This window comes from Haliotis asinina, chromosome 6, assembly GCF_037392515.1.
Source record: "Haliotis asinina isolate JCU_RB_2024 chromosome 6, JCU_Hal_asi_v2, whole genome shotgun sequence".
NCBI lineage: Eukaryota > Metazoa > Mollusca > Gastropoda > Lepetellida > Haliotidae > Haliotis > Haliotis asinina.
This window is the reverse complement of record NC_090285.1, coordinates 48,028,356-48,043,981: the sequence shown is the minus strand read 5'-3', so window position 1 is coordinate 48,043,981 and position 15,626 is coordinate 48,028,356. Positions and strand designations below refer to the sequence as shown.

Genomic DNA, 15,626 nt, shown 5'->3' with positions numbered 1-15,626 from the left:
TATGTGATACAAAGCTTGTGACGAAACCATGACAAAAGAATAAAAGAACACTCGTCCTTCGATGTGATCCCTTATTTCTTTCCTTCAGCATATATTGTGAACACATTACCTAGTTTATATTGCACACAGCTCCAGATAAGCTGTGTATTTACAATATAACACACGCAATAAATCACCTTAAAACTATGTTGCTTGTGAACATGTGCACCTGACAAAATAAGCCATCAGTGTAAAAACACTCTCTGTAATAAGGACAGCGCTTTCTTTAGGTGTTTCAGGTAGCCTCTTTATCTAAAGTTTTCTTGTTTCTGTTGTTTCATGTTTCAGTTCATCTCATTTCTAGAGGTTTACATAACCAAAATTTGTAAATAAGTACATGTGTGTAGTTCACACATATAAGTTGGGTCATCAGTTTATGATAAATAAATGATAAGAAATTAAAAATATTGATTTCTTCCAATCTACATCAGAAAATGTGACAAAAAAAAGTCTGTAAGTGTGATTCTGTATTATTTATTCTGTTTTCTTTCGTATTCAGAAAATAAAAATCTACAGCAAAATCTACAGCAGAATCCATAAGACTGATTACACTGCAAGCAAAAGCTGCAGAGAATATCTAAATGGACAGAAAGAAATATTTCCGTCACAGTGAGAGCAAACATGATGAAGTACTCGCTGCGAGTTCCATTTCTTAGCTGTGTGGGAGGATCCACTCTGGGTACCATAGTTGAAAAGAAAACTTCAGCCCAAATTCTCATTTTATATCTGAATATGTGACATATTAACATGACAGCTTTTTCACATATTCACTTAACACATTTATGGCCACTTGCTATCAAAGTGTACTGTAACAATATTATACTTTGTTCAGGCTCCTTTTTTGTGCTGGAATCTCAATTATTACTTATAGATGAGAATCATTTTTTTAAAATAACATAATTATCAACACAAGAAATGACAACAAAGGGAACTCATGTAAACCACAGAGATTTGAACTTGATTCCACAAGCCATCATACATAAGAACAGAGACAGTGTGGTGACGAGAGTTATTCCCCTTAGATTTAGCATATGCCTCCTCCACTAGAGGAGCTGGAAGAGGAATAGTCCATTTAAAGTTGTCCTGTGTTAGGCACAATATATCAAATTTGGGGGATGCTATGCCACAAAGCATCAAATTCAGTCAATCTTTGGGAGGAGAGGAATTGGATTAAATTTATAGCATGTGACTATTTTGGTAACTAGGTAACTCTTATTTCACTCACAGTCAGCTGAAATAACAGACCATCAATGTGACTGTATTTCTGTGTCACACATATATCTACAGTAGCTGGCCATAAGTGAGTCATCGTTTGTGAAGTTCCCATAGACTTAATTAACTCTTGCAATCATCTCAGCTACATACACATTCAATTTCCAAAGATTTTTAAGAAAACGGCAACTATTTAAACAACATATATTAGACATACCAATAACGGTGGAAGCTGCCTAAACCGGCACTCATCAGGACTTAAGAAACAACTTAAGACAACATGCCAGATTGTAGAACTGGCGATAAATGTACAAACCACAGATGGGACTGAGATTTTATGCCAGTGTTGACAACTTGCCGGTTTTGACAGCTTCCACTGTAGGTTTAACATGGCTGTCTGTGGGATAGATTTACAGTTGTACTTATATATGGTGCTTAATCAGGTGTCATTCTATATCTGACCAACAGAAAGACGAAAGAAAATGATGTACACGTAGCTGAAGATGATTTCCAAGAAGTTTGCAAAATATCAAAATAGAATGAATTCTACTAGATTTATGAAAATCATTTTTGCATTAGTTAATTAACATGCATGCCAATGGAAATGTCACTAATGATGACTCACTTATGGCTAACTACGGTACATCCTATCCTGGATTAATTTTGAGTCCTGACATTTTTGCAGGTATTTTCTTTAGTATAACCCAGGGGCATCAAACTGGCTTAACTCATCAATATTTTTACTACATGGTCTATAGTGACCTAATCATAATGATTAATTTTGCGAAATTGTTTTAAGAATGTAGGAAGTATCTGTATTTCATAATTTTAGATAAAAGTTTATGAAGTATAGCTTCCATTTTCACTTCCTTCCATGGATGGTCCAGACTTGTTTATTTACAGATCGCTGCCATATAGCTGGAATATTGCTGAGTGCGGAGTAAAACTAAACTCACTCACTAACTCACTCACTCACTCACTCACTCACTCACTCACTCACTCACTCACTCACTCACTCTTTGCTGGAAGCTGCTATGCAAGCAGAAACGTGAAGGAAGAAGGTTTATCTGGTAATATGAATAAGCAGAAACCATTGTAGCTGACTTAAGCTGCTATATGTGTGGTGCACAGTCAGAATTAGGAATTTGGGTATTAAAACAGCTATAATAATGTCAACCCTGGTCGTAAATGTCAGGATGGACAGGAGATTGGTTGGTGTATTCCAGGTACTGACAGACTTGTACAAAAAACTAGGTGACACTGAATAATATGACACATACTGTAGATAAAAGATGTGACAGGCCGGAGTGTACCTTACGCTAAACTATAATACACTAGGCTGAAGTCTTAGTCTAGAATATACTCTGGGGTATAAGTAGGACAAGGCCAAAATACCTCATGGGACAGATTATACCCCCAGTATAGCCCAGCTTAGATATACCTGGGTTGAAGTGGACTAGGCTAGATTATACCCAGCCCCCATTCAGGTCAGAAGATTATACCCCTATGACATCAGAAGTGCTTATTACACAGACTTATTACAATTATTTATTACAGAAGAACCACAAACAGTAAAAACAAAAGATCAAATTCACTACTACATTTGTCAGTAGAGTTTACACATAAAATGAAAGTAAAATGGTGAAAAGTAATCTCTCACTTAAAAGTGTTACTTTTCTGTTCATAATGTGATAGCATGAAACTTCAGCTCCTAAATCCTCACTACTGTATGTGTAAACATACCAAGTTAAATGCTGGTAACACCATCAGAATGGAACTAGAAATGAATCTCTGTCTTCTAAATCATTTTTTACTGTATACCTTGAGAAATATGTTGCCGGAATGAAAAACCAACCAAGAGAATGTATGAGCAAATGACTAAATTTTACTACAGCATGGACTGATCTGTCAACTATTCAAAGTAGCGATGAAGGATTTTAAGGACAAAGTCTAATTTGTAAGACAGTTTCGGTCTCAGGGAATATAAACAAACATAGAGGGTGCATCAACCCATGGACCCCTTGTGACCAGTGTTGATCTTCACGAAGTATGAATGTACCTACTAAGTTAAATAAAAATAGTGGAAAAAACAAACAAACAAACATCACAGTCTTGGGTCTTACTTTCCCCACCATAACCTCGGTGTCGTGCCTTATTCTACACTTACAAACTGAAGACATGGAACTAGAGATAAAAGAAAGTAAAAAAGTTGTCTGCTTATTTTTTTCTTATTCAAATTCAAATTCGCACAGAGGTACATTAAGGTACATTAACAGGTAGCCTTGCTCTTCATGTAAAACAGTATATGTTTGGTCCACTTTTTGAGGTTATCAAGGATCTGAGGCAAGTTGTCAGGTACATTTTCGTGTCACCTGACCACATCGTTATAGCACCTGTCAAATCATTATCATACTAGGTCACGTTCTTACGTCACCTTCGGCTGCTATTTGTACAGATAAAATCCAGAATTTAACAACTTGAAACTTGACCACTGGTGCCATAACACTGTCTTTGAAGCCAAGGAAATAACAGTTTTCATTCCACTCTCTGACAGTTCGGCAGTGAATGGGATAACAACTTTCACTATGGGCCTTACCAATTATGATGATGATACTGAGGTAAGCTGGTTGTGAGTTTTCAGGGTTTGCAAAGATTCTGATTTTTCTAGAACTTTGATTCCAAACAACCAAAAGATTTCTTTTCAAACTTAATTATGCTTTTGAGGTATGGTATATCAAATATAGATAATATGGACATGTTCTAAGGCCATTCCACAATGATCACATTTTTTATGTTCATTATTGAATTGTTAAGGCAAGCAAATTTCTTTAACCAGGAATATTTCATAACTCTGTTTTCAACTGTCCAGTGAATGAGGATTGTACCTCCATCTAAGCTAACATCGTTCATTTGATAAAATGTGTTCAACTGAGAAATGTAACCATGCAAATTATGTATATAAATACAAAAAATTATTAGCTTTTTCAAAACAGAAATTTATTTAATGTTTAACAAACATTTGAACAGTTCATCAAGCCTTGTCTATGATAATATGCCTTAACAGGGAAAAAATACTGTTATAGCCAATATTTCACTATAAGCATGTAGGTTATAACTGTATAACTGTACTTGTAGTTTGTTTCTCCTATATGTGATGTCATGATATTGCTGTAATGTTGGTAAAAGCGACATAACACCATACTCACTCATTCATTATTAGCTTTGAAGTTGGGAACTGTAACACACTTGAACACCTGGAATACATTTCGTCATTGAGTTGGTTTGATTTACACAAGGTCACTTATATGGTCAATAGCTTACTGTTCGGTTTGTGGAGTGTATTAAAACATAACTTTTTGTGATTTTGTGGGAGAGGGGAGGGGAGGGGAGGGAGGGTAGCCTATAAGATAAAGTGTTTACTCATGACACTGGATCGAGAACCTCACATGGATACTATGTGTGAACCCCAACTTGGTTTTGCTGGAATATTGCATAAAAATAAGCTCACTCTCTCACTATATTGTTTAATGTAAATCTACTATTGGTGTTAATCAATTTCTAACTTTTTTCTAGAAGAGTGATTTGAAAACTTATTTCATTCTGAAAATATTAAGTAGTTTAAACATTCCCGGTATATCAAACTTGTTTGTGTAAATTGTATGAAAAGGGGGAAGTCTGTATCCCCAATCTTACAGATAAATTGTGCCTTTAGCTTGATAAATTGCAAGTTTTAACAAGACCAGGTTAATGATTAGTCAAACAGCAGCACAAGCGCATCAGGAACAAAGTTTCACACTGTCTTAGCGCTAAGGTGATAAGCTCTTATGCATTAACATAGGCCAGAAAGGCTGTGGAGTAAGATCACTTGTAACAGAGAAAAAACTGGAGTTTATCATGAGTTTTTCCAGACTTTACAGAAGTATGAGTTGGGAATTTGATACCTCCTTGTGACTTGCATTTCAAAATAGTGTGATTTTGATATCAACTTGTGATGAATGCTATATGCGTTGATTTGATACCCCCTGGTGACAACTTGTATGTGAGAATGGGGTTATTTGATACCCTCTTGTGACGTGCATGTCAAAATGGTGTGATCTGATACCTCCTTGTAACTTGCAAGTTAAAATGTGATTTGATGCCTCCTTCTGATTTGTATATCTAAATGGTGTATTTTCTAAATTAGTGGTAGTTACAAAAACCAAGAGCTCCAAAATGGTTTCATTTTCATACTTTTCCTGCTCTCTGTCTTATTTGGTTGAGTCACAAAATGTCTGGTAACAAGAAGAAAATTATCAGGTCTTTTTCCAACAATTTTGAAAATGTCGACTGAAGTTACACAGTTTTCTTTGTAGGGCTAGCTGGTGTTTGTAATTGATGTGGGTGTTAATGAAAATCAAATAATGTTCTCATTCCCAATGTGTACTACGCCAACAATGTGCACAGTGACCTGCCAGGTTTAACCATGGTAATGATTGTTTGACTGCAGCTGAATATCTGCTACCAATTACTGTATATCATATTTGTAGCATTTGTTGTCACACAAACAACAGGCTGACCTGCACTGAATGGCATTTCACATAATTCTTGTTATTTCATCGCTCACACATTGCAGGTAGATAATACTGAACAGCAAAAGAAATGCAAGATTATTAAAAATGAATTCTCACAAAAGTATGCAGTCATATTTATGTCTTCTATTTAAAAACTTGACAAAAATCTAGAGTTGCATTTCTTTTGCTGTTCAGAATATGTAAAGGGTCTTGAAATATTGTTCAAACTCACTGATGATACTGACTCAGTTCATGCATGTCACTGTTTAAGACAAACTGTGTGCATGATTATTCAAAACTGCCAAATATAATTTTACAGCACAGTGTACTGCAGATGTAAAGTGAGGAGTGAAACAAATGAATTACTTTGATTTTATTTGGAAACAATAAATTCTATAGTGTAAAGCTGCTTACAGTGGAATCCCAGTGAACTCTTTATCCATACAAATACCACTTGAATATTGTTTTCTTTTACTTTTTATACTTATCAGTATACACTTTTCAAACTGTAAGTTGGTAGTGAGTGAGTGAGTGGGTGGGTGGGTGAGTGAGTGAGTGAGTGAGTGAGTGAGTGAGTGAGTGAGTGAGTGAGTGAGTGAGTGAGTGAGTGAGTGAAATTTTAGGCCACACTTAGCACTATTCCAGCTATATGACGGCAGCCTGTGAATAATTGAGTCTGGACCACACAAACCGGTGATCAAAGCATGAGCATCGATCTGTGCAATTGGGAACCGATGACATGTGTCAACCAAGTCAGCGAGCCTGACCACCCGATCCCGTTAGTAGCCTCTTACGACAAGCATAGTAGCCTTTTATAGCAAGCATGGGTCGCTGAAGGCCTATTCTATCCCAAACTTTCACAGGTCATACTAGCAAAGAGTAATAGCATTAAGATCATTTATGTGTATCTTTTTCTAGCTATTGTGAAAAATCTACTTTTCCTGTTGGATCTCTACCACAACAGGTCATCTTGCCATTTTTCCTTGCCAAACGCATAACCATTAGTCAGGAAAATAAGCAAATGTGTGAAAATAGAGTAGGAATCTATCCCTTCAGTTCCTGAACTGTTACTTTACCCTTGTAAAACTTCACACGTAAAGTCAAAACAAAATGATGACATCTTTAAGCTCCATTCAGTTATTTCTTTTTACCACATCTGTGACTCTTCATATATAATCAGTTCATTCATGTATTCATTGTGCATCACCTATGTTTTACATATCATAAATGAGATAATTTTTATTGTAATTTACAGTCTACACCTGCCAGCCACATGATAAACCATTTCGTTCACTAACATTGTCCAGCTACCAAATGGATTACAATTGTTACCATCCAGAGAACCGAATACCTAACAATATGGAAAGACTTTCGTCTGTCAAGTCCCAGCAGATACACAATAATCTCTTGTAATGTTTAGAGTGTTTTTACCAGTGTGCACACCAGCCAGTGTTTCATCATCCTAAAGTGATCACGCAGTCTGCCTGTAGGCTGGAAGGGGTGAGCTGGGTGCAGTCATCAATCCTCACACTCACTGTTGCTGTATACATAATTCACCTAGTCTTCGATCTGGGACTCCCGACCATGACATCCAGGCTTCTAAGCCATGTGACTTGTTATTGACTATGTGCTACTTTTTGTGGCTTGAAATGGATCAGTTTCATGATTGTTTCAGCTGTATTTATCAAGTATTGATTGACACAAAATATCTGTCAAGAGACCTGGTCCACAGCTCACAGACCTGTCCATTGGGAAAGTTGCCCAGATTCTTTATATTGAATGAACAACATATATTCCAGCAATATCACGGCAGAACCAGATATTGTAAGGCGTCAGCATCGAACAAAGGTCTTCAGTGTGAAGAGTGAATGACTTAACCACTAGGTTACCCCACCGCCCCAACCCTTAAAATGTCCAGACGCTGTTTCGGTACACGTTATGCCATACACACACGTCATGTAATTGGCTTGATGGGTCATTTGTACATGATAACCTATATTCCTAAATACTGGTGTCTGAGCATGAATTGGATTTTGTACAACTGATCTTAATTCCATGATCAGCATGTTAGCTAATATTTCATTTGGGCTCAGGGAAAATAAGCAGTTTAGATAGAGGGTACATCAACTCCTGTCCCCCTCGTGACCAGGGAACTTCATGTATTTATCTTTCCAAACTCCTCAGTGTTAGTACTGAACTGTTTGAAGCACAGATACTGGATCATAATGAGGAGTACCAGAGTTAGGCAACAGCCCATACACTACTAACACAAAGTACAAAACAAAATCCCACAGATAGGCATTTCCACTGAGTAACAAACAAAATGACATCCTTGCTTGTAAGCGGAGTACATGGACTGGCTCAAGTAATCAGTAAACGACATTTATGTTTGAGGTAAGATAAAGGCTTGTATTGTTTAAGTAATCCAAATGACCACAGTTCACCTGATGAAGCAAGAATTAGTTCTGACACATCATAAAAGAATAAAAAGAAGCTTTTATCATTAAAACCATGCCATGTATTCATATTTGTCCAACTTCTAAATGCCTTTCATGAACTTCATGACCAGAGTGGTATTTTCTAAAAACAAAACTAAAAACTAAAGACAAAAACTGCCCATTTTGGAATGTCGGACAGAAAGGTGTTAATGATGTTGATTTATCACATCTTATCCTGAAGAGTCTTTTTCTATTGTCAACAGGCCTCAATTATCCTTCAGCCGACAATAAACAAAAAAACATGTTTGCATGAAGGATACGAATAAATAAAAAGTTTAAAAAACTCTTGTCTCTGAACAGATACATTGTCACCTCTGTGTGTGTTACATAAATTAATATATATAGAGTAGATTTGCAAATATTCATGATTATTTGAATGCTCCTATCATAATATGTAAATAAGAGTATCAATTTCAACATGCTGACATACCTCGAGAACCATATTGTAACAGCTTTAATTCCCAGAGCTTTTGCCCTCAGGGCTGTGTTTTGATTTCTTCCTTGATCAGTGTCCTCAGTTCCTCGAACTGTTTTATTTATGTATGTGTAAACGATGATGTATGAGGACGAGGGATGATGTAAGCTCTAGCAACAGATAGGGTATATAAGAAGAACTGGGACACAGTGTTACAGAGTTGCTGGACCTGATCAGTGCACGTTCAGATTGTTCTTTCAATAGTTGCTGACTTTGTGGGATAATATATCAATATGGAAGTCTCGATGAGGAGTTTTTCTAATGTTTGGGAAGCATATGATACAAGTTTGAAATTAAACAACAACAACACAAACTGGAACTGTCTTGAGAATATTGATCAGGTAACTGTTTTGATTATTTTCAAAATGTTAACAATGGCTTGAAATCTTAGTTAAAAGTCATGCAGAACTTCCCATTGTAAGTTCTATCCTTGCTTATAAACCAACAGTGAGAGTTTCTATCCCACAAATAGTAATACCCCACAAATCTGATACAATCTTGCTTCCTTGGGCAATTATCTAGATAATGTGCCTCTGTCCCAGGAGTTTATCTTAACAGCATCCCTGTCACCCAGAATATTATTTCAATATCGTCCCTCTGCAAGGGATTTTCTGATTTTGTTTCCTTGAGGGATGATGAGAATAAACATTTCAATAATCTCAAAATTGTTTCACTCTCTGAGGCGACTGTCACTAATGGGTTTCATACAAGACACTACTATGGATGACAACTTCTTTAATTCTTTTAACACGACGTTTCAAGGCTAATTCTTGCCCCTTCGTCAGGTCAGGTCAGGTGGATAATGACCTGACAAAGGGGCAAGAATTAGCCTTGAAACGTCGTGTTAAAAGAATTAAAGAAGTTGTCATCCATAATAGTGTCTTGTATTACCTCACCAACTTCTAAATGCCTTTGAAGAATTTTAATGGGTTTCATGCGTTTGTTTGTTTGTTTGTTCGTTCCTTCGTTCCTTCGTTCGTTCATTCATTCATTCATGTTTCAGGTGGGCCAGGAGGGCCATGAGACCCACCCACCCATGTACGTGGAGGCATTCAAAGACAATGAGGGAAGTACCAGTCTCGTCTTCTCCCTGGATGAGAAGGTCGGAGCTCTTGCAGAGGCTCTCAAAATCCTGGAGGTGAGGTTCTAGGTATTTCTACCAAAGTGAAAGAACAGGGCTACTGCATAGTGCAGTACGAAGAGACTGAAATATTCTGGGGCTAATATTGACACATTTAAGGGAGTTGGTTCCCATAAGTTTTCCAACTATATCCCCAAAGACCACTCGCCATCGTCTGGTCCTGATATTTCAAAACAAACTTTTTACTCAAATTTCAAACTGAGTTTTACAATTTGAAACAGTTGAATCTTTAACTCAACTGCATTTTTAAAATATAAAAGCCCAAACAACTTAATTGATCTTTCCACCAAACTCAAATTTTCCACGATGTTTGAGTTTAATATCAATTTCAGCTCATTCTGGCAAATGCATTTTATTGCATTTTCTCAAGTTTGAGTGAAAACTCTCACATAAGTCAAAACTCAGACTTAAGTTTGTTTCAAGAAATTGGGCCCTGGTCATGTAAAGATTCCTGGACAGCAAATAACTCCTATAATTCTTGACAGACATTATTTTCTTCACGTTATGGAATGGTTGGGAAACTGATGGTGAATTGGGAAGATATTCAATAAGTTCAAAGACACTGTTTTGCTCAGCAGACATTGCAACAACTGACATGTGAACCAGAATTGTCTTCGCAGTGGAACATCACACTGTTTGTGAGTTAAAATCCAGGGTACCATTGTGCAAAACAACCTTAGCACTACAACTCTTGTAAGTCCATGTTAAGGTTTGAGAGTTACAATCATCTTAGCGCTAAGACCACAACACCCAGGACAGCCTTAGTAATTTCTTGCAGATGCCTTAGCAGCTTAGCATGGTGTTTCTTGTTAATGGTTTAGATAATCCACAATCCCTATTGTTTACTGTAAAGGGGTGTCAGTTGAAGGTCTTCCTGACGCCCTCTTTGATGTACCCATCTACCCCTTTTGAACTCTGCTGCTAAACTCTTGGTTTGGTTGTTGTTTAACACCACACTGAGCAATATGTTTCTTCAGCAAGGGTCTATATATTCTTCGAGGTCAGACAAGAATAACCACATGAAATTGTTTCAGTTCAGTTTTAAGGGGATAATTTCGTTATGGGCAAACAATTATGATAATATTGTCCCTGAATGTAAAAGTCATACTTTTTGTTGAACATTTCAGGAATATAAAGTGAACTTGCATCACATTGAATCTCGACCAGCAAAAGATGATCCCAAACGTTACGAGTTCTTTGTAGCTTGTGACAACATGACTGGAGGTCTGAAGGAAGCCACAGAGAGCCTGCGACACAAGGCCCGAGATCTCACTGTCCTGTCACGCAGTCTTGGAGAACAAAACGATGAAGGTATGTCATAAATAAACACTGGCCTTTCAAGTGCTTTTTATGGCCTGAAAACCTCATGACATAGTAATGAATCATGTAGTTCTACAGACACATTTATTTACGTTGGAAAAGTTGAAAAGAACAAGAAATGTTGTGTTTGTTTGCATTTTGGAAAAAAACAACACATTTTAAAGTGTTATGATTTGGAAATCAAATTACCCCTGAAAACATTGTGGGATTTTAATTAAACAATCCATCAACCGCAAACATACTGATATGGTATTGCTGTTGACACACTTAGCAGGCTGAGAATAGTTGGAAATAAGTCAAAGTTGATCATAAGTCATCATAGTTGGCGATAGATGGTAGTTTGGAGATAAGTCATAGTTGGCGATAGATGGTAGTTTGGAGATAAGTCATATTAATAATAATTTGGAGATAGATGGTACTTTGGAGATAAGTCATAGTTGGAGATAGATGGTAGTTTGGAGATAAGTCATAGTTGGAGATAGATGGTAGTTTGGAGATAAGTCATAGTTGGAGATAGATGGTACTTTGGAGATAAGTCATAGTTGGCGATAGATGGTAGTTTGGAGATAAGTCATAGTTGGAGATAGATGGTAGTTTGGAGATAAGTCATAGTTGGAGATAGATGGTAGTTTGGAGATAAGTCATATTAATAATAATTTGGAGATAGATGGTACTTTGGAGATAAGTCATAGTTGGAGATAGATGGTAGTTGGGGATAAGTTGCATTTGCCATGAAGATGAATGGTAGTTGAAAACAGGTGATAGTTGAAGATAGATGATAGCAGTAACTAGGTAATAGTTAGTAACTGGAGATGTATTGTTGTCGGAGATAAGTCATAGCTGGAGAAGATATTGAGTATTGGTTGGATTTAGGTGGAAGTTGGAAATAAATGATACATGCTTTTGAATTGAATGGTGCAGTAGAAGCTCAGTCTAAATCACCACTCGTTGGGACTGAAGACATAATCCGGTTTAGACAGCATATCAGATTATAGAGCTGACAGTATGACCTACAACTTGAACTGAACCAGTTTTGTCGCATCATGTGGTTGTTGTATCACATAGTTCTCTCAATTACTGCTCACACTGACTCAACTCAGTAATTACATATAGAAGTGTACCTATACTGAACTAACATGAACTTATCTTTGTCAGCAACCATGAAGTTTCAATGCATAATTAATTGGTGATAATTCACTCTTAGCCATGTGCTGTATGAGACAGCACTAATTACTGTAGAAACACATATTTTGGCAGCTCGTTGCATGCAAGATCTGGAATTGACAGTTGTTAGATTGCAAAGCTTTCAAATTATGATAAATGTACAAGCCATGGACAGGACTGAGATTTTCTGATGGTGTTGAGAACTTGCTGGATTGAACAACTGCTGGTTTTGGCAGTGGTGGCATTTGGAGATAGGGATTGCTGCACGGTTGGCAATGGATGGTTGTATAGTGGGAGAGAGGTCATAGTTGTTCTTGTGATGAAAAGTCTTGAAAGTCAAAGGTAGTTAGAGATAACATGGGCTGGAAATAAGAGATAGATAAAATCATGTAGCAGTTGCAGTTAAATGGTAGTTGGATAGGTGATAGTTAAGACAGGGTGATAGTTGGAGACTGAGGCTTGAATTAGATTGTAAGTGGAAATCGCTGGTCGTTGGAACTATACTTCCTTTCAAAGGTTAAGACTCACTAGTGTAAACTTCCCCTGTCTTGAAATACACGTTATATTATGGATTATTGTGTCATGTTGGCAGCAGACATAGTTCTGTATTCTGCACACGTAGTGAGATTTACTCTCTATACATGTATCATCCTCTACAGTTGTTTAGTTACGACAACATGATTAAATATTTTGTTGTTAATTGCAATTCATACGTTATGATGCGATGAATATGTCATGCAAATACAATAAGACAGACTGTATGCAAATGAAGCCATGCCCATTGACGCATACTTAACAGTCATCAAACAACATGGAATTTCAATAATGGTTACAGCTGAGGGAAGTCACATTTTGCTCATCTGCATTAACATAAAGTTATCATGTTTTGTAAGCATCCCATCATTGAAATCAAACAGCTTGCACATCACAAATTTGTTCATATTACGGTACTGTTATGATATGGATCTCGGGTCCAAGTGAGGGTACCAGTGAAATCCCTTATCTAACTGGCGTGCTGGTTTGCTTGGGGGGAATTAACTCAGCAAAGAGTCCGAAGTCACAAGAAGCTAATTACAATTTTATTTACAAGAGATGGAGTAACAAGGGTGGCCACAGAGAGTTGGTACAACCCTCTGGGCTGAGGGCTAGAGCTGACCTGTGTTGGGAGTCTAAACCCTACTGATGGACAAATGAAGTTGGAGACTATTTAACTACAATTTAAACAATACAAAGATTCTGATTTGCTGACTGATACAAAAATGGGTGTAACCTACAATAGCCAATGAAATACAGAATAAACAAAATGGTGTGTGTCCTACCATTACAACTTCAGTGACCAGACAGGGGGAGTACTTAATCTTTTAATCCTATTATCTAAGTGACATTAATCTTGTTGGCACATTTACTGGATGCTTGATTGCTTACTCTGGGCTGGATCTTTAACGACCCTTAACTGGTGTTTGCATAATGTTATTTTACTGTAGGTGATAGCATGTTTACCTCATCAAAGCAGTTTATTAACCTGTCTAGACATAACCCTTGTCTTAGTGAATGGTTTGTCTTACAGTGGTGTTCTGATTACCTCAGGCTAGGATTTTAACTATGAAATTGTGTGGTCATAACTTATACCTTTTTCAATAGAATTTCTGTGAGATAAGCTTTACTACTTTTGAGAGGAGTCTTGTCTAAGCTATTACTGATACATGATGAAACTAATATTCTATATTCATATTTTCCTAATATTTGAATGCTAATATATTGCTTGTACTGGTTACAATTTATAATGAATTTTGGTATGAATTATCATTTCATGATAGTACACTGGCACAAATACACATTCAGTCTTTAAATAAATGCAGTATATAGGACTCTATGAATGTTGTCCAATGGTTTTGTCAAACTCACCCACAAAGTGCATTTTTAATTGTGTCGCATGCAGAAAGTGAAGAGGCAGTGTCTAGTTTGAAGTACAATATACTGAAGACAAATAGTAAAGGAACTTGTAAAATACACATCCAGTCCTTGAAATGAATGCAGTATGCAGTACTGCATATTTATGCATTCCTCATATTCAGCCACACATCCATGTTGTAAGTCATGAACCATGCAGAAAATAGAAAGACAGTTTCTAGTTTAAATACACTATACTGATGATAAAAACTAAACAAACACTTGTTAAAGGCCACATGTTTGGAAGAAAAATCTACTAATATCTCCCAAGATACTATCAGAGAGCAAATGCGTTGTCACATCAGATGTACATGTTTCACAGAGTTACAAATGTTCATATGCAATACATATACCCGTGCCTGGGTAAGGATAACATTGAATGTTTGTGATGTGTTCACTTATTTCTGTCCATCAGTATATCTCTGATATCTTACTCTGTCTGTTTGGAAGTACCTTCTGATGCTTGTATAACTAATACTGTACAGCTTGGTGTTAATGTTATCATGTGATTGTAAAACTAATGGCTTTTCCAGCAATGTCAGTCATCCCTGGGAACAGCTGGTATACTAACATAGGAAGCAAGACACATTTGTAATCTTAACAATTTGTTCCAAGCTGATATGACAGTGCTTTAAATGATTAACCTTGCATGACTATTAGACGAAGTATCATTGTTAAGACATGTTTGCGTATAAGACTGATTGAGTGAATGTGTGAGGTTAGTTTTCTGCCACTTTTAGCAATATTCCACCAATATCATGGTGGGGGACACCAGGTATGGTCTTCAGACAATGTACACACGTGGAGAAATGAACACAGGATTTTGCTGTGATGAGTGAACACATTAACCACTGGGCTACCCACTGCATACAAGATATACACATACAAGAGAACACATGTTATTAGTGAGTCAGTCAGGTTTCAGTTATATATGCCAGGATTCTGGGATATAATTCTATGACAATATACGATATCACTTGTGAATATGTTTCAGCTGAGTCACATGTAAAGCAACATGGCATTTTAATTTATATGCAATATGTCTGACAATTTTGATTTGGATAGGAAATATGAAAGTATTAGACAAACTGATTGCATCGTGCTTGTATAACAGGGATTTCTTGGCTGTTTCTGAAAAGTGTTATCAACTTAATTTTAATGAAGGTAGAAGGATGAAAGTGTCATGAAGAAGCAAATACTACAAAGCACTGGCTCCAAAGCTCCCCTTCGCCCCACCCCTGAGCACAATACTGAGGTCTTTAGAACTTGCATTCACC

General features: G+C 36.8%; 1 protein-coding gene and 1 long non-coding RNA gene across 5 annotated transcripts in view; one reads left to right on the top strand and one right to left on the bottom strand.

The window, feature by feature from the left end:
• LOC137286678 (phenylalanine-4-hydroxylase-like) overlaps positions 1-15,626 on the top strand; it is a 37,509-nt gene that overhangs the window by 3,408 nt on the left and 18,475 nt on the right. For 2 of the 4 annotated variants that reach the window (XM_067818656.1, XM_067818654.1), the window contains exons 2-3: positions 9,778-9,912; positions 11,043-11,226. In XM_067818656.1, coding sequence (XP_067674757.1) covers positions 9,778-9,912; positions 11,043-11,226 — 319 coding nt within the window. Of the gene's footprint in view, positions 1-3,721; positions 3,870-9,777; positions 9,913-11,042; positions 11,227-15,626 lie in introns of those variants that run through there. The other 2 variants (XM_067818655.1, XM_067818657.1) reach the window with 2 other exon arrangements.
• Positions 14,255-15,626, bottom strand: part of LOC137286679 (uncharacterized) — a 178,027-nt gene continuing 176,655 nt past the window's right edge. Inside the window, exon 3 of the long non-coding RNA XR_010956999.1 lies at positions 14,255-14,267. This is a non-coding gene — a long non-coding RNA (uncharacterized lncRNA). The remainder of the gene's footprint in view (positions 14,268-15,626) is intronic.